At 45.1% G+C, this 17,807-nt stretch overlaps 1 protein-coding gene across 1 annotated transcript; it reads right to left on the reverse strand.

Annotated features, from left to right (window-relative positions):
• Nucleotides 1–2,491: 2,491 nt before the first annotated feature.
• Il36rn (interleukin 36 receptor antagonist) lies at nt 2,492–6,331 on the reverse strand. Its single transcript, XM_005346374.2, has 4 exons — nt 6,300–6,331; nt 4,111–4,196; nt 2,917–3,044; nt 2,492–2,716 (listed from the first exon to the last, which is right to left on the reverse strand). The coding sequence occupies exons 1-4, from the start codon at nt 6,329–6,331 to the stop codon at nt 2,492–2,494; spliced, it is 471 nt and encodes a 156-aa protein (XP_005346431.1).
• Between the last annotated feature and the right edge of the window lie 11,476 nt (nt 6,332–17,807).

A 17,807-nucleotide genomic window follows, 5' to 3' on the forward strand; every position in this document is an offset into this window, starting at 1 on the left:
GACAATCTTTCCATCAATCTATCATAAGCTTTAGACAAGATTCGATTGTCACATTCAACCATTTTGATTTTCTCAGTTAATGTTTCAATCCCTTCAGAAAGTGATTTCTGTCAGCTGACCTTATGAGGTGGTAGAAATCGTGCTGCCTGTTGCTCAGGAGATCTTAGCTGCATCTGGACTGCCGATTTTAGGACAGGTGGAGATTGCCTCTTCTGTCCTGCCCTCCTTTTGGCTGGTCCTCCTACTAACCTGCCAACCTGCCAAGCTGGCCTGACAAGTGAACTACAGCTAAACACATGGGGCTCAGCTCTGGACCCCTTCTTTTGCTCTCACTCTTAGTCCTCAATATTTTAGGCACGAGTGTTAGAGACAGAAGCCGGCGTGCTGGTGGGAAGTGGTGACGGTTATGGATGAATCAAACAAACGTTATGGCAACAGGTTAACAGTTTAACAGGTAAAGCAGGTCAGCTTTTAAATATGTTATTTGGGTCAATAAAGGGCTGGTGTTCAGTTTGAGAAGAAAAATAAAAATACTGGAGAAAGTTTTGATCATAACAGAGTAAATGCATGGGTTTCTCTTTCATTGGATATTACTTACTCCAGCTTATCAACTTACTCCAGAGTCTAGAGACGGCACTGATGAGCTCACAGGGTTTCTATGAGACAGGAATCTGGGGGAGCTGGGCAGCTGTGCTACCGTGTCTCATGAGACTGTAATCGAGCCAGCAGCTGGGTCAAAGCGGCTGCTGGGTAAGCCCCGCTTCTGAGCTCATACATGCAGCTGCTGTCCACGGGAGATTAGTTTTTTCCCCCCACATGATCTCTCTACTGGGCCGCTTACAGCATAGAGTCTGGCTTCCCCCAGCGTACAGAGAAACAGGCCCCCAAAGAAGCCGTTAAGGTGCCTTTTATAATCTACCCTCTGCAGTAGCCCGCTATCACCTCCGCTGTATTCCAGCGTCCAGCTCTGGTAGAGCGGTAGAGGGAATGAACCCCAGGAAGCAGGGATCGCCAGAAGCTCCATGTTCCCTCCAGCTGCTCGGGCCAATCACCCACACTTAGAAACTTAAACCAGCAGAAATGTATTCTGTGATAGTTCAGGGTATTGGAAGTCTGAAGTCAAGGTGGCACGCCATCTGAGGCTTTAGGAAGGAACCCCTCCTCCCATCTTCCTTGCTTCTGGTTTTACACGCAGTCCGGGGATCCTCTTTGGCTGGTGGCGGCAAGGTCACTTCAACCTTTGCCTCTGTGTCACATGGACCTGTCCCCTGTGCCTCTTCTGTATTGAGTCCTCGTTTTTGAAGGACACCAGTCAAGTGAGAGTTAGTGCAGCGCTGTAACTGTAAAGACCCTGCCCCCGTAAGAGCATCATAGATTTGGGAAGGACATGAATTTGAGGAGGGAACTTGCTAACCAACACAGTAGCCCTAGGAAGCTGGCTGCCACTCAGAATCCCAAGGGTTGCGATCATCTTGGGTCAAAGTGCAGGGTCACTTTTCCCCTTCCCTCCCCTCCCCTCCCCTCCCCTCCCCTGCCTTCCTCCTTCCTTCCTCCCTCCACCCCTTCCTCCTTTCCATTCTTCCTAGCTTTTCTGGGGTTTGCCTCTTGCTCTCTGTGCCTGCCTCTCAGGCAGCTGAGCTCAGAAGTTACGTACACTCCACTTTCCACCACATGGATTCTTTTCTTATTATTATGTAAATCACACGCCTCCATAAACACAAATTAAAAAGTCACCTATACTGCCCCCACCTGGACATTGCTACAATTGATGTAAGCACTTCCAGAGCCCTTTTAAAATAGCTTAGTTAAGTGTATTTTACTTAAGATGAAAATGCAAGCAGGACATGTCACTTTACAATAAGCTCTTTCCACCTAATATTAACGAACATCTTTCTGTGTAAGTAACGACCAGAATCTGGGATTTTTATTAAACCTCTGGTTTCAAACCAGAGCAGTATGCCTGGCCATCTTCCGTCTTCTCTCCTGACATCGCCCTCTCAGTCCAGGGCCAGAAAAAGATGGCAGGGATAAAAGAGGCAGCAGAGGCCAGCAACAGGATTGAGGGACGGGTCTCAGCCAACCAAAGATCTTGGTGACCCCTCCTTCTCCTGCCCGGGAGGGGATGGCAGAGCTTCTGAGGTTCTGTGCCAGATCTCACTAGGCGGGAACAATCTCCACCACTTGCTCACCCAAGAATCATTTTATGTTGTTCTTTGTTTGTCCCATATGGTTCGTATTAGGTTCCACACCAGAGGTAGGACCATCCTATGTGGAAGGAGTCTACACCCTGAGCTCCAGATACCCGAAGAATTTACTGGCGCTGGGAAACCGGGAGAAGAGAGTGGCTGGACCTCCTAAGTCAGAAGTGGGAGTCCCGAGAGGAGGGAGAGGAGGGAGTCGTCCTTCGTGGACCTCCTTGATCACTACCTGCCCCCCCTCCCCACATTGCCTACTCTGCCTCTGCCTAGAGGGTTTGGGGGACCACACAGCCCTAGTCACACTGCTGAAAGTAGAAGTCCGTGATGGGAGCGTCCCAGGCGGCATCCTCAGGGATCTGGGTGAGCCTGACAGGCTGGTCAGCTTCGGGCACGGTGCAGAGGAACCAGCCTGGGAAGGCAGCTGACTCGAAGCTGGAGGTGAGGCCCATATCCCGCCGGTAGAAAGTGAAGCTCTTGGATTCCTTGCTCCCAAGGTAGAGCTCCATAATGTTCACTGGCTGTAGAAAAGGGGCATGGTGGATGAGACACAGGAGTGGGCAAGAGAGAGGGCTAAGCTGGGCAAGGGAAAGGTCCTCAGAGAGGAGGCAGCGTGGGTTTAACAGTGCCCTCGTCCAGGGTTACCTGGGCTCTGGTGGCAGAGCGTGCGCGCCTCTCCTGGCTCAGGCCCAGAACGTGAAGAAGCTGCAAGCAGACTCACCTCAAGTTTCAGAACTGGCTCCTTCTCTGTCCCACAGGACAGGCATTGTCTTCCTCCCTGAACACCCAGGATGACAGGGCACAGACTGGCATCCAGTGCCCGATTTGGGACAACGCTGATCTCCTCACCTAGAGGAAAAAGACAAGATGCAGACACCTGCTTGTCCTTCCGCCCACTCTCCCCCCAGTAGAGCCTTAAAGGGATTAGAACCAGTGTGAGGCGTCCTGCCTTCCTCCTGGCCCAGATCATAAACCAAAACACAGGAACACTAGGCAAACCCATTCCTCTTGCTCAGGGCCAAACTTTGATTCTCTAAATTACAAGAGATTACCCCTCCCGCGACTCCCTTTAACTCCCTTGACTTTCAGGCCCTCTTTTCTGGACTTTGTCGTATCCTGTTAGAGTTGTGTCATGCCTTTAGCCCCTGTGGGATTTCTGCAGAAGAGGATTTCCCTCTTCTTCTCCATACATCATCCATCTCCCCATGTACACATGCACAGACATTCACACACATATTACATCAATATATGCATATGTATATAGCTATAATCACACACATGTATGCATTCCATGCATATTACACATAATCAAAGCATACATATCCATAGGCACACATACAAGCAATCCTTATGTGCTTGTATAAGTACACACATACATACTTAAGCACATTCATATATGAGCTTATGCATTCACATATAGCTATACCCTCATGTAGTGTTCACATATGCAGCAAAGGGGTCTGTATAGATCTAGTACCCCATAAGGGTGCCCAAGCAAACATGTAAGGAAGCAATGTGGAAAGACCTATCAAAGTATGAGGGCACCATGAGTAAGCAGGAGGCCAGAGGGGGCCCCACTATCCAGATGTCAGCACCGAGGGGATCCAAGGATCTCTAGGGAGCAGAATAGTGAGCAGAGCCCACCCACTTGGGAATGGAGATCTATTTTAGCCTTTTGCACAGTACTGTCTCCCAAAAGAGTTTGTGATGGAAACATAAGTCGCTTGTCCTGAAAAATATCCTACCTCTACTACACAGAGGCTTCCCTGATGTTCTCACTTGGCTTGAAGCCTGTTTTATGGTGCCCTATCTGACATGGTCGTTCTTGGGTCTGCCACTGGTTTACAAAGCCATTTAAAGGCTTCTAAACGCATAACCCCTAGAGTACAGAGGCCGGGGACTCATAGATACCAACCTTTAATGACCTTCCCGGCATGCAGCCCGCCAGCCAGCAGCTGGTTATTGTGCAGATAAAGTATCTTCAAGGCTGAGTCCTTCATTCTGAAACATCAGGAAGGGACAAGACTCCGTAAGGGTAGGGATGAGCACTTTGCCTTGCCTGATTCCAGAAGGTCTACCCAAACTTAGATATCTTCTCTTCTTCTATTTCTACGGTGCCAGACACAGCCACCAACGTTCAGTCCTGGTTCTGCAGAATGACCCCTCTGCCACCCATCTGGGCCCGATGTCAGCTCTCTTCCCTTATTAAACCTTTTACATCCCAGAAAATCTCTCTGCTCAGTTGGAAGAGCCTGTGAATTGGAGCCCGGGTTCTTCAAAGCCCCGGGACCACTTCTCCAGCCTTCTCAGATGTCCTTGACATGTGGGCTTCTTTGACTAAACCTGTCTTGAAGAGCCTCAAGTTGTTTGGACATTCCTGGCCCTGTGGGATCCCTGTGAGTGAAGAGGGACAAGAAGGTTTGGAGAAGAGCTGCAACCAACAAAACACTTGCCCTCTCTTTGTCGCTGAGCCATGACAGTGGGTTAAATAACACTCAGAATTCCCCTTAATTGGAATCTGCTGCTTGTTTTTTTTGTTTTGTTTTGCTGTTTAAGACAGAATCTTGCCATCTAGCCCTGACTGGCCTGGAACTCATTCTGTAGACCAGGCTGGCCTCAAACTCACAGTTCTGCCTGAATCTACCTCTCGGCCCCTTCTTACTGAACATTCAAAGCACACTTGCTTCCACTGGGCCAAATACTCCACCCTGAGGGCTTTCTTTAAAGTCCTATTTTATTTTTCAAAATGACTTTTCAGCTGATTTCTTTTGACACTCTGTATGGTGAAATATGCTTAAGTAGACCTTACGTGGACTTAAGTAGACCTCTGCTGATGTCATACGGGGATACTTTGCAGTGTAACAATTGCTTTAATGTCTGGCTGAATATTTTAGTGTGTGTGTGTGTGTGTGTGTGTGTGTGTGTGCATGTTCACAAGTTTGAGCATGTACATGGGCCCACAACTCCATTTTGGGTGTCTTTCTTAATTCTGTACCACTTTATTACTGAAGTGGAATCTCTCGCTGAACCTGGAGCTTGCCAATTTGACTATTCCACGAGGTTGCCTCAGGGATCTCCTGCCTCTCCATCCCAGGTGCTGAGAAAAGAGACGGGCTTCAGACAGCCCCCAGGCTTTTATACAGATTCTGGGGGTTTGAACTCCACAAGTCACATTTTTTCCCAATATGAACTTTATCCACTGGGCCATCTCCCCAACCCCAAACATGATGAGGAAGTAGCATTCTGCAGCCACACTCACTCAGAACACGAGTGCATGAATTATCTCAGGTGACTGAGCCTCAGAGAACATGCTTCGAGAAATTCTCCAACCCCTTGGCAGCATAGGGATTGTTCTGGGACCCCCCTACAGATGATACCCAAATCCGCAGGTGCTCAGGTTGTTAGACAAGATGGATGTAGTACTTGCATCTTACTGGTGTCCATCTCCTGAATACTCTAATCCTCTCTCCATGGCTGTAATACCTAACGGCATGCTAACAGCACATAAGTAGTGATGCTGTTATTTAAGGGAGTAATAACTAGGAAGACTGTGTATGTTCACCACATATGCAAATTTTCATAATATTTTCAATTCCGTTTGTTGAAGCTGTGATTGAAGAAACCACAGATGCAGAGGGCTGACTGAGTCCAGTAAGAGTAAAGACCATTCTCATCTGCTGCTGTCAAGTCTGTAGTAGGGTTGCCTGGCTCAGTACACACCAGGGAGCAACAGAGAAGGTTTTGTGCTATACCCAACCTCAGGAAGGACCATGGAGGGATTACCACAGTGGCTGAGCTGATGGCAATTCAAGGCTATGGGAGGCAATAGTGGAGCACTGTAAGGGAGACCGGACTCTCCTCACCAAAGGCTGCTGATCTAGACTGCCTAGTTGCTTGTCCCATCCCCAACCCCACACACTTAGACCTAGAAGCCTGTGAGAATCCTGCTCAGTTCTTCTCAGCCCGAAGAAAGCCAGAAGAAGCTCCAAGGGCAGGCATCTTCCCAGCTATCTGTGGAGGCCCTGCTGGGAAAACAACACCTTCTTGTCTACCCTGAACTCACTTTTCTGAGAACGCCACCAGATCAGATGATCGAATACTCACCGGAAGCACAGTGCCCCACTCAGGACCATCATGAGCGCCACACTATGGAGACCCTATTTTGAAAGAAACAGCAGAAAAATTTGGGCAAAGAACAGGCTGGGAAATCAGGGGCCTGAGTAGAAAGCAGACTCCAGAGCCTGTCAGCATGTGAACAGCCTGTCCACAGCAGGAGATTCTGGACCTGAAAATCAAGAAAGAGCCCACAAAGGAGCCCTCAGCTCTCTCCTTCTCCAGGCAGGAGCCTGTGGTTGTCCGTCTGCTTTTCTGAGATGCCTTGGTTCTTTAAGTACACGAAGTACACTAATGATCCAGGGAGGAGCCCTGAAACTCAGGAGGGAGGAGCAGGCTTTCCCAGAATGATTTCACACCATCCCAAACTCCCCCAACGCACCTGCTGCTGCACCTCCTCTCAATGAAGGAAGCTTTTCAAGATGGCCTTCTTCCCAGGGTTCTGAAGGGGTTCCTCTGGCTTTCCCAGCTCTCCAGGAACACTCAGCTGCTTCAGATCCAGGAAGTCAGAGCAACCTTCTTTCTCCCCTCCCTTTCTCCCTCCCTCCCTTCCTCCAGTCTCTCCTTTCTGCCTTTGCCAGACCTATGGAGCAGCTGGAGGCGGATATCTGCTTAGGAATGTTTAGGCAACAGTTGTAGAAAAACCAGAAAGTCCAGACAAGCAAAAAAGAAAAAATATGCATGCTTACCCGTCTTTGGATACATTAAAAAAATATGTCGGCACCTTTTCCTTTGTACACATTTAACCACAGGCAACTTTCCATATGACAATGCTATAGAAACCGTGATTATTTTTCAAGCTCTGTTTTTTGTGCAGGAACATAGCAGAATATCTTTCTGTACCAAACATGATAATGACATGATAAGTCTTAATAGCCATATAGTAGTTCATGTATAGCTATAGCATCATTCTTGTCTACTAGTCTACTTATATCATTGGCCTCCTACAATTGGATTTATTTGTTGCTTGATTTTATTATTGAAGACTACTGTGATACAACATTACGATTGTATATTTTGTCTTAAATACTTGATTAGTAAAATAATACACATTTATAAAATAATTGATATGTTTTTAATACCTCCACAAATTGTGACAGAACTAGAGCTCAGGATCATTGCATAAGAAATATGTTAGAAGTTTTGAATACTTCTGATAACTATTGATTGCTATTGTGACACTCATCTCTCAGAAAAGTAAATTTAATGTACAAGTTGTCTTATGAAAAATTGTCCGATGAACTATGAGTTGACTAAATTGAACTACGCTATAATATCTAAAAACTAAAATTTAAGGAAGAAGCAGCCTATAGGCAAAGCAGAGTTTAAAGGAAGATTGTTCTTATCTGTCAGAGAAGATGATATTGTTTCACCTAAAAAAGCCAGAGATCCGGGACATCTTTTGTTCTTCTAGACATGACAGGGACACTGCACCCAAAAAACCTCTATGATGCCTAAACAAGACCTGCAGAATGACTACATCAGCCGACATGTCATTGTGGATTAGGGAGTTCCCAAGGCCCTGTTTCTAGATGAAGAACTATAGGCCTGATGAGATGGAGTCTAGCTTTTCTAGGGATGAGCACCCTAGTAGATTATCCAGTCCCAAATGGTCAGCACTAAATGCATGTACATACAAGAAACACTAAACAGACTAAGTACGTTATATATACATGTGTGTAAAACAATAATAATAACTATAGAAGAAACAATCTTCAATTTGAGAGAGAATAGAAGGTATATAGGAGTAGTTACAGGAGGGAGCAGAAGGAGTAGACATGATGTAAATACAGTATTCATGTATGAAATTCTCAAAAAAATATAAACACTTAAAAATTTGTTTTATTTACTTATTTATTTATTAAAGATTTCTGCCTCCTCCCCGCCACCGCCTCCCATTTCCCTCCCCCTTCCCCAATCAACTCCCCCTCCCTCATCAGCCCAAAGAGCAATCAGGGTTCCCTGCCCTGTGGGAGGTTTCAAGGACCTCCCACCTCCTTCCAGGTCTAGTAAGGTGAGCATCCAAACAGCCTAGGCTCCCCCAAAGCCAGTACGTGCAGTAGGATCAAAACCCAGTGCCATTGTTCTTGACTTCTCAGCAGTCCTCATTGTCCGCTATGTTCAGCAAGTCCGGTTTTATCCCATGCTTTTTCAGACCCAGTCCAGCTGGCCTTGGTGAGTTCCTGATAGAACATCCCCATTGTCTCAGTGTGTGGGTGCACCCCTCGTGGTCCTGAGTTCCTTGCTCGTGCTCTCTCTCCTTCTGCTCCTGATTTGCTTGAGATTCAGTCTGGTGCTCCAATGTGGGTCTCTGTCTCTGTCTCCTTTCATCTCCTGATGAAGGTTAATATCCAGGAGGATGACTATATGTTTTTCTTTGGGTTCACCTTCGTATTTAGCTTCTCTAGGATCACGAATTATAGGCTCAATGTCCTTTATTTATGGCTAGAAACCAATTATGAACACTTAAAAATTTTAAAAAGCCAGAATATCATCTGCCCAGGTCATTTACCCTGACTCCTTGCTCCAGTGAATTGTTCCCAAGTGTCCAGTGAACAGTGCACAGTGCACAGGCCCTGAGACAGAATGCTGCCTGTGTGTGACTGGCCTGCAGGGATGCAGCAGGCTTGCTGGGTGTACAAGTAGGGATGTCTCTCGCAGTGTTGCCACTGTGAAATGCGCTGACGTAAGGACCCGCACAAGGATGGATGAGTGGAAGGACGCACAACCATTGTTAACCAAGTCTCCACATGTAAAAAGAAAATGATGTCAGAATGGGTTTGGATCTCCCTCTGGCACAACATGAAACAGACGTCCCTAACAATTACCTCTCTCTAGAGCATATCCCTTGGTTTAAGTAGTTCATTACTATGGATTAGCTCCCAGTGTATGCCTATCTGTAGTAGCTCCATTAAAACATGTGCTGGCGTTCATCTCTACACCATTCAGGGTATCCAAATTATAGAATCCGCCTAGGTACTCATCAGTGATTGAATGGGTAAAGACAATGTGGTGTACATGTATTCTGGAGTCTTATTCTGCCATAAACAATAATAATATTGTGCAGCTTCAGGAACAAATGGAACTGGGGCTCATCGTGCTAAATGGAATAAGCCAATCTCATAAAGACAAGTCATGCAGGATTTCAACCATTTGTAAAATCTAGCTAGAAGAAGAGAACAAGAAGGTAAAAGGGGGGTTATTAGAGATAGGGAATCAGAAAAGAGGAAGAAGAGGTCATAAAGAGTCATAGAAAGAATGATTATGGTCAAAGAATATCATATGCAGGTATGGAAATGCCATGAGGAAGCCATCACTTTAGATAACTAATAAATGCAGAAGAAGAGCGAACTCATGCTGAAATTCATCCTCATTGTGAATATTAAGAAATGGAATAGTTGGGACCTTTGAGAAGTTATCAAGTCCTGAGGGCAGAGGAATTAGCAGTCTAGTTAAGGATTACAGGTTCATGAGGTGTTGGATTATCTAGGGTGTGGATCTGGTATACGAGCCAGCTTGGCCCTATCTCCTGTGTATGCCTCTTTCACTGGGCAGTCCCCTAACCCAGCTTCTTGGGTTCCTGAAGAATCTTCACCACAGGGGTGGCTTCCCTAGATGCAAATGTGAGCTCAACTTTCCAAACTTTATAAACGAGTCAAATAATCCTCTCTTCCATATAATCAAGGCAGCAGAAAAAGTGGATTGTGTAGATTCAATATCTGTCCATGGATTCTCGGACATTTCAGAGGAAGCTTGTCATAGGGGGAGGGGAAAATAAAAACGTGAGCAGGGGAAAAGCAGAACAACATACAAGCATGAAAATGTCTACGGGAACCTATCACTTTGGATGCCAACTAAGATTAACAAAGAAAATAATCCTGCAGGAGATGATCCTTCATTTGCCTTCTCTTGAGAGTAGGCTAAACCTGGTGACTTGTTTCCAGCAAATACGTTCTGTGGTGGGAAATGACAGTGTGTCACTTCCGAAGCCAGGGCTGAAGAGGCACTGGAGCTTCCTCCTGGTTTATTCCTGGATTATTCCCCCGGGGGAATTCAGATGCCCCATGACAAAGACACTCAAGTGACCTGACAGAGAGGCCCACACTATGGAGAGATGATGTCACCAGTGAAGGTGTATTGTTGACGTTGGCACAGCCATGGAAAGGACCCAAAGCCTCAGATTCAAGGAAACGGCAAAGCCTTCCTCTGGGCCGAGTATGGATGATGGTGAACAGTTGACTTTTAGCTAAAAACAGTATGTTCAGAAAGTATCAAGCACAACTTCCTCATTTCCCATGACTGCATCCCTGGGCTGCTCCTCTACAGAGACCCCTGCCAAGACTAGCTAATTGTGTACCACAAACCTGCCCCCTTGTTCAGAGGTATTTAATAAATTTCCCACCTGCTGGCTCATCACCTTCAGAGCCCATGGCCCACTCAAAGCTTGCTTTTCTGTATGTGCGTCTTTCGTTTCTCCATTTCCTGTTGTCCTAGTCAGGTCAGTCCCAAAGTGCGGCCGGTCATCGTACCACACAGCACTGAACCGAGGTCTCAAGGCAGCCTCGGTGAGGACTAAGCTCAGAGGCCGATCCTCCACCACAGAACGAGCCTTTCATTGCCTGCAGCCCAGCTGATACCTGCTCGGCAAACTCGTGAGAGCCTGGTGGAGGCCCCCATCTGATTCCAGAACCACGGGTTCCCTGCTTTAGGTTTGGGCTCATTTGCTAACTATAATGACTAACTAGCACACCTTGTCACAGTGACTGGAAGTCTGTGTCCCTCTTCTTTTTTCTTCTCCACAACAGTCAGTGGCTTTCTCCCCTCATCAGCAAACATCTCAATTATTTGTGGTTTTCATATGTCCTAGATCGTGTCAGATTTGGAAGAGGGGCAGTATCTGCCAACGACTCATCACCACCCTTGTGGCAATGGCTGTACCTCTGAATAGATAGGCATAAGGGAGTAAGACAGTGCATTCATTTTCTGAGCATGTGCGCACAAACAGTCCAGGGTCCCCCGGAGTTAGGCTAACAGTTTGCCTGACGTTTTTCCTACTCTTATACTGTGTGGCTACTACTTCTGTCTGCTTTATGAATGTGGGATCAGACACGGAAAGATTCATTACATTTTACTGATATATAATAAAGGAAAAATTGAGACTAAGAGCCTGACCCCGAGGCTGTTGACTCCAAGCAGAGTCGGAGTAATCCCTCTAGTACCCGAGTCAACCCTTACTGTTTTTCTGGTCCCCACTGCACTGTGAATAAAAGATACATGCTCACTATGATTGTAAGACCCTACAAAGTAAGGCTCCCATGAACCATTAGCTCCTCCTTTCCTCATCAAAGACAGTGAGAGCCTACAATGGCCCTGTTTCTCTTAGCTGAGCCAGTCAGGGATGCTCCACCCAGGACCTTTGCACCCACTTATCGCTCTGCCCAGATAGCTCTGCACCAAATGCATCACTTGCTCCCTCCCTCGCCTCTCCTTGTCTCTGATTCAGTGGCGCCTTTCCATCCGCCGTCACCATTGTACGCATCTGTTTGGTTCTCCTACGCTCCCCTTGCCATTCTTCATTTTTTCCCGTGGTACTCACCACCATCTAGCATATTGTTCAGTCTATCAAATGCCCCGGGAAGTATCAGATTCCCCTGCCTAATACTGCTGGGTGCCGTTCACATCACGGGAGGTCTTCCCTGTCAATTTTGTGGGTGGATGAAACCTAAGCCCTTTGGATGGTCCTGTTTAGAATGTGTTTCTATAAACAGACACGGTACCAGGATGAATGCTATATTCTCTCACGTTACTAAGGCCAGGGAGCTGTCTAATATTGTGTCATTGCTATTTTATTTCCAAATTTCTTGATGTGGTAGTTAAGAACATGGGTTGGGGGACTGGAGTGATGTCTTGGTGGTTAAGAGCACTTGCTGCTCTTGCAGAGGACCAGTGTTCTGTGTCCCAGCACCTACATGGGGCAGTTCCTAACCATCTGTAATTCCAGTTCCATGGAACCCAATGCTGACTCCTGGGATCCATGGGCACTGCTCTCATCTGATACTCAAATCTACACTCAGGAACACAAATGAAAGAAACGATTCCTTTTTGTCTGTTTGAGACAGAGTTTTGCTATGTAGATCTTGTTTGCCTAAAGTTCACTTGGACTAGGCTGACCTTAAACTCATAGAAGTCTGCCTGCCTCTGCCTTTGCCTCTGCCTCCCAAGGGCTAGGATTGAAGCCTTACACCACTCTGCCCTGCCCTACCACTACGTTTCAAAGAGCACGGATTAGAAAACTTAGGCTTTTGGGTCATGATAAGCCTAACTACTTGTTTTATAAATAAAGTTTCACTGTGATATAGTGAAGTAATATTTGTTGAAATATTGCCTATGGCTGTGTTTACAATATGAAGGCAGATGTAAATAATTGTGACTGATACAATGTGATCTGAAAAAAATATTTACTGCATGGCTACTTTAGGCACTTCCCAGAATAATGGCCAAGTCACCTGATCTTTTTATATTTTACAAATTTATTTTTTTTCATTTTATTTTTTTTAATTTATTTTTTTTAAATTTATTTATTTATTAAGGATTTCTGCCTCCTCCCCACCACCGCTTCCCATTTCCCTCCCCCTCCCCCAACCAAGTCCCTCTCCCTCATCAGCTTGAAGAGCAATCAGGGTTCCCTGACCTGTGGGAAGTCCAAGGACCGCCCACCTCCATCCAGGTCTAGTAAGTTGAGCATCCAAACTGCCTAGGCTCTATTTTACAAATTTATATATTAAGTGAGGATTGTACAAATGATAATAATACTATTATTGTGTGAGTTAATACATGCGTTTAGTGCCTTGTAGGAGGAGAGAGCTGCTCGGTGGTTCCTGCTGCCCAGAACTGAAATAATCACACAGACACTGTATCATTTATTTAAATCACTGCTTGCCCATTACCTCTAGCTTCTTATTGGCTAACTCTTACATCTTAATTTAACCCATTTCTTTCAATCTGTGTATTGCCACATGGCACTGGCTTACCAGCTAAAGTTCCATCAGGCTCTGGCAGGTCTAGATGGCTTCTCTCTGACTCCACCTTCTTCTTCCCAGCATTTCCCTGCCTACCTCTATTCCCTATGCAGGCCCCAAACAGTTTCTGTATTAACCAATGGTATTCACTGAATACAGAGGGGAATCTGACATCATATTCCCTTTTCTGTTTAAATAAAAAGGAAGGTTTTTAATTTAACATATTAAAATTACATGAAATAGTTATCAAGCAAGAATTACAGTTACAATATTTATATATATATCTTTTATCATAACTAAGGAAAACTATAACTATAAAATCATCAACTCCATCAAAGACTCCAGAAGGATATAGTATTACCTAAATAAACAGGAAATGCATTGTAAGCAACTTCCAAAACTCTAGAACTGACAGAGACTTCTTGCTGCCTGGACAGTCACCCAAAGTTCTTTGGTACTATTGGAGCATCCATCTTAAGCCTACTGGCCCATAGCATCCAGCAGACTTTTCCACAACGCAGGAAATTTCAAAGACAGTTTTGCCTATATTTGAAGTTTGTCCATCATTTTCTCCTTTGTCCTACAGAATGTCTAGCAGACTCTCTCATGAAGCAAGAACCCCAAAGGATTGTCTCACCTTTAGGCAAGTTTAGCAGTCATTTCTCTGTGGGTTCTGCATGTCCAGTTCATCAAGTAGCTCAGGGAAGAGCAGTTTCTTGTCCAAATGGCTAACCAACTCCATAAGGAGCTTCTTTAATGCCCATATTCCTCTTAAAGTAATTGGTGCTGCCAGGAGCAGATGTCATGGAAACCTAATTTCTTTAAACATTTAAATTTCATATTCTGGAGGTCTCTGAAGAATATCTGATTGAAATATATCTCTATATATCTAGAAAAACTAACTAATATGACTATAAACTTGACTATTATAGATGACTATCTATTAACCTATATTTCTTAATTATACATTAAATTTTTAAATGAACTGCACAATCAAAATACCTTAATCAAGAGCAGATATATATAACAATATATATTTACTATATAAATTATATAATCTTATATATAAATATAAATATATAACCTTAAATTTGCACCAATAAACCAAGACCTATACCAATGAAAATCTCTATAGCATATCTTCCTTTAAATATAAAAAACATTTATAAATAATATTTGGGAATTTTGTTGTAGTACTCTCCAAACTGATTCCTCGTTTATTGGGCAAAGTAATGTTTTGAGGGGTGTTCAAGACAACTTTTCAGGGGCTCTTGGTCCATCAAACCATATTAATCTGGAATGAATCTCATCATCTATGTAAACAAAAGAAGAACCACTTTTCCAAAGCAAATATATCCTTAGACCCAAATTCTGAAGTCAAGATACCTTTATCATATACATGATGGCTTAGCTTAGCAGCCCATACAATGAAATGTCTCTCTATATGTAACTCCTTCACAGTCAAAAAATTCAAAGAAAACACAATAATATTACATAATCCAGACTCTCTGTGAATTTTCTACTTTTATGTGGCTTATTTTTTTTACTTCTTTTAATCTACAACTAATCTACTACTATTGTGTCTCTTTTAGACTTAATTTTTTATAACTCTCTATACTCTTTTTCTTCTCTCCCAAGCCTGTGTACATTTATCCAACACTGTGACCCATGTAGAATTCTTTTATGTCTGACTCTGCCCTATTGTGTATCTGTAAAATTCTTTAATGTCTTGAAGAGATTTTAAAATAGTAAGCAGCTTGGTTGCAGCAGCTCTGGATGCTGGCTCTGCCTCTCTCCACTTTCAAAAATGGTTGAGGTACCATTACTGCCAGCTCTGGGACCACCAGGTAGGAGCTGCACTCAGCACTCTAAGAATGAGTATACAGCACATCAACCCTTTTAATCTGAGTAACGGATAGACATGTCATGCAAAGCATTGCACTGCCTGAAAATGTCTCTGTGTACAGCAGCAGGAATCTGCCATGCTCTCCTGCCTGTGCACTCCTAGCAGTCCTGATCCTGGTGCCTGTCCAGGTGGGGTGGGGGTGCTGAGCTATGGGCATCGTCTCAGTTACTTTCCCAAGCAGGCATACAAGCACCCAGGCCCACAAACAACGTTCGGGTGTTCCATAGCTGGACTTCCAGAAAGAGTCAGAAGTTGTACTGGCAGATGGCCCAGAAAGCTGGCATTTTAAAACTGCTGCCTTTTCCCTGCTACTCCTGAATCAGGAAAACCTCTCTTAAAGGAGCCATGTTTCTGCTTGCTTCTAGAAAACAGAGCCCAGCCAAGAAAATGCTGCTACCAAACCATGCTTAACTCTATTTTTTTGTGTGTGTCTAGGGTTTGTTTTTAAGCTCTCTCAGGTTTTCAAGTGGACTTTAGCTGGACACATGGGTGCCAGTTTGTAGGAGGAGAGAACTGGTTGTTGGTTCCTGCTGCCCAGAACTAAAATAATAACACAGAAACTGTATTTTTAAAATCATGGCTTGGCCCATTAGCTCTCCTTCTTATGGTCTCTTACTTATTAATTTAACCCATTTCTCTCAATCTGTGCATCACCATATGGCATTGGCTTACCAGCTAAAGTTCTGTCCAGCTCTGGTGGGGCTACATGGCTTCTCTCTGTAGGCTTATGTCACAAACAATGCCACAGCAGTTTGGAATTATGATTAATAGGGTATTATTTATTTAAAGGGGAAAAAACTTACAGATCACCGTCAGCCCTCTGTACAACCAGGAAAGGAGTCTAGTCGCCAGCCGAGCAGGAAGTGAAGAGAGCGAGAGAAGGAAGTGGCCGCTTTTTTAAAGGGAGAGAGACCACGCCCCAATGGGCGGGTATCTCAGCGGCTATAGGCTGGAGGAGCGGAAGGACCTCCCGTAACATCTCTCTGACTCAGCCTTTTTCCTTCCAGCACTTCCCTGCCTACCTCTATTCCCTACTCAGGCCTAAGTCAGTTTCTTTATTAAACAATGGTATTCACAGCATACAGAGGGGAAACCCACATTAGTGCCTGTCATGTAGCAGGAACTTGAACAACAGCTATACCATTATTGCCAAGAACAGCATGCTCACCACCAGCACCCTCACCACTAGAGCACCACCACCACCATCCTCAAAACCACCAGCATCCTCACCACCACCATCCTCACCACCAGCATCCTCACCATCAGCATCCTCACCACCACCAGCATACTCACCATCAGCATCCTCACCACCAGCACCCCCACCACTAGAGCATCACCACCACCATCCTCAAAACCATCAGCATCCTCACCATCACCATCCTCACCACCACCAGCATCCTCACCACCACCAGCATCCTCACCATCAGCATCCTCACCACCACCAGCATCCTCACCACCAGCCTTGATGTCACCACCACTTCTTCACCACCAGTGCAGTCTTCTCTATTTCCACCCCAGTCTTGAGAGATTTGTCTCATTTTTCTTATACCAACACATCACCCTGCCTAACTTTTATGTCTTTGTGTAAAGACGATGGTAATTTCCTCTGCACTGAGATGTTGAGAGGACCCTAAATAGGCAGAGCCCATGAAGATCTGATTCTGCAGGTGGTGCAGATCCTGGTCACAAATTTCCTGTCCCCTAGGTTACCCCCCCCATCGCTTCTGCACTCATCTTAAATATTAAAGAGAACATAGCAGAGGCCTAGCTTACTTTGACCTAAATCTGAGGCAGGTTTCAAGACCTAATGCCATCTTGTATATGCTTAGGCAATTTCTCCACTCAACTCACCCTGTGAAATGACCACAGGATTCACTATTAGGTTTTCAAAGCTCTCACAAGAAGGGTTAACTTTTGCTACATGTTTACTGTGCCAGGCACTGTGTTAAAGGACAGCCAACTCTTGTCTTAGCTCCTAGTCACATCAGTCATAGAAGGCAAGACCTGTTTTTATTCCCATTTAGTAGAAAAGACTCACCCAAGGCCATAGATTTAGTAGGATGTAGACCTGCTGTAGTGGACTTTCATGTCCGGTTCATCAAGTCTATATTCCTTAACATAAACAACTTTGTAGATTTTAGATTTAAAGGGAGTGAAGATGGGTAAAGGGCAGAACTAGGAACAACTGCACATCACTGGTGGATTCTCACTGCCTGAAAGACTAAGGGTCTATTTGAAAAGAATGGGGTTTCAGAACCAACAAAACAGCACAGCTAGTTTAGACGAAGAAGGTTCCACCCAGCACTGCTGCAGGCTACCTTGTGGACAGGGAGGCTCCTTATTGGGGCGGCTTTGTGGAATAAAGGCATGGAAAAGATGTTGCTGAGGCAGGGAGCATGGAGGTGTTAGCAGAAGTGGATGTTTTCCTTTATCCCAATCATCCTGTTTCCCCAAGTTCCCCCCATCCTCCCCTTCTCCCTTTTCTCTCCCCATCTCCCCTTACCCCCATCCCACCCCACCCCCAAGATCCCAATTTTCTCCCCAGCAATTTTGTCTACTTCCCATAGCCAAGAG

Source organism: Microtus ochrogaster, chromosome 4 (genome assembly GCF_000317375.1).
Source record: "Microtus ochrogaster isolate Prairie Vole_2 chromosome 4, MicOch1.0, whole genome shotgun sequence".
Lineage (NCBI taxonomy): Eukaryota > Metazoa > Chordata > Mammalia > Rodentia > Cricetidae > Microtus > Microtus ochrogaster.

What these genes read in the sequence shown, in the direction of transcription:
- Il36rn (XM_005346374.2), bottom strand. Translation starts at nt 6,331, where the DNA reads ATGATGGTCCTGAGTGGGGCACTGTGCTTCCG. An exon ending in AGTGGGGCACTGTGCTTCCG is followed by an intron (nt 4,197 to 6,299) that starts GTGAGTATTCGA and finishes CTGATGTTTCAG; the next exon opens with AATGAAGGACTCAGCCTTGA. An exon ending in TGCCGGGAAGGTCATTAAAG is followed by an intron (nt 3,045 to 4,110) that starts GTTGGTATCTAT and finishes TTTTTCCTCTAG; the next exon opens with GTGAGGAGATCAGCGTTGTC.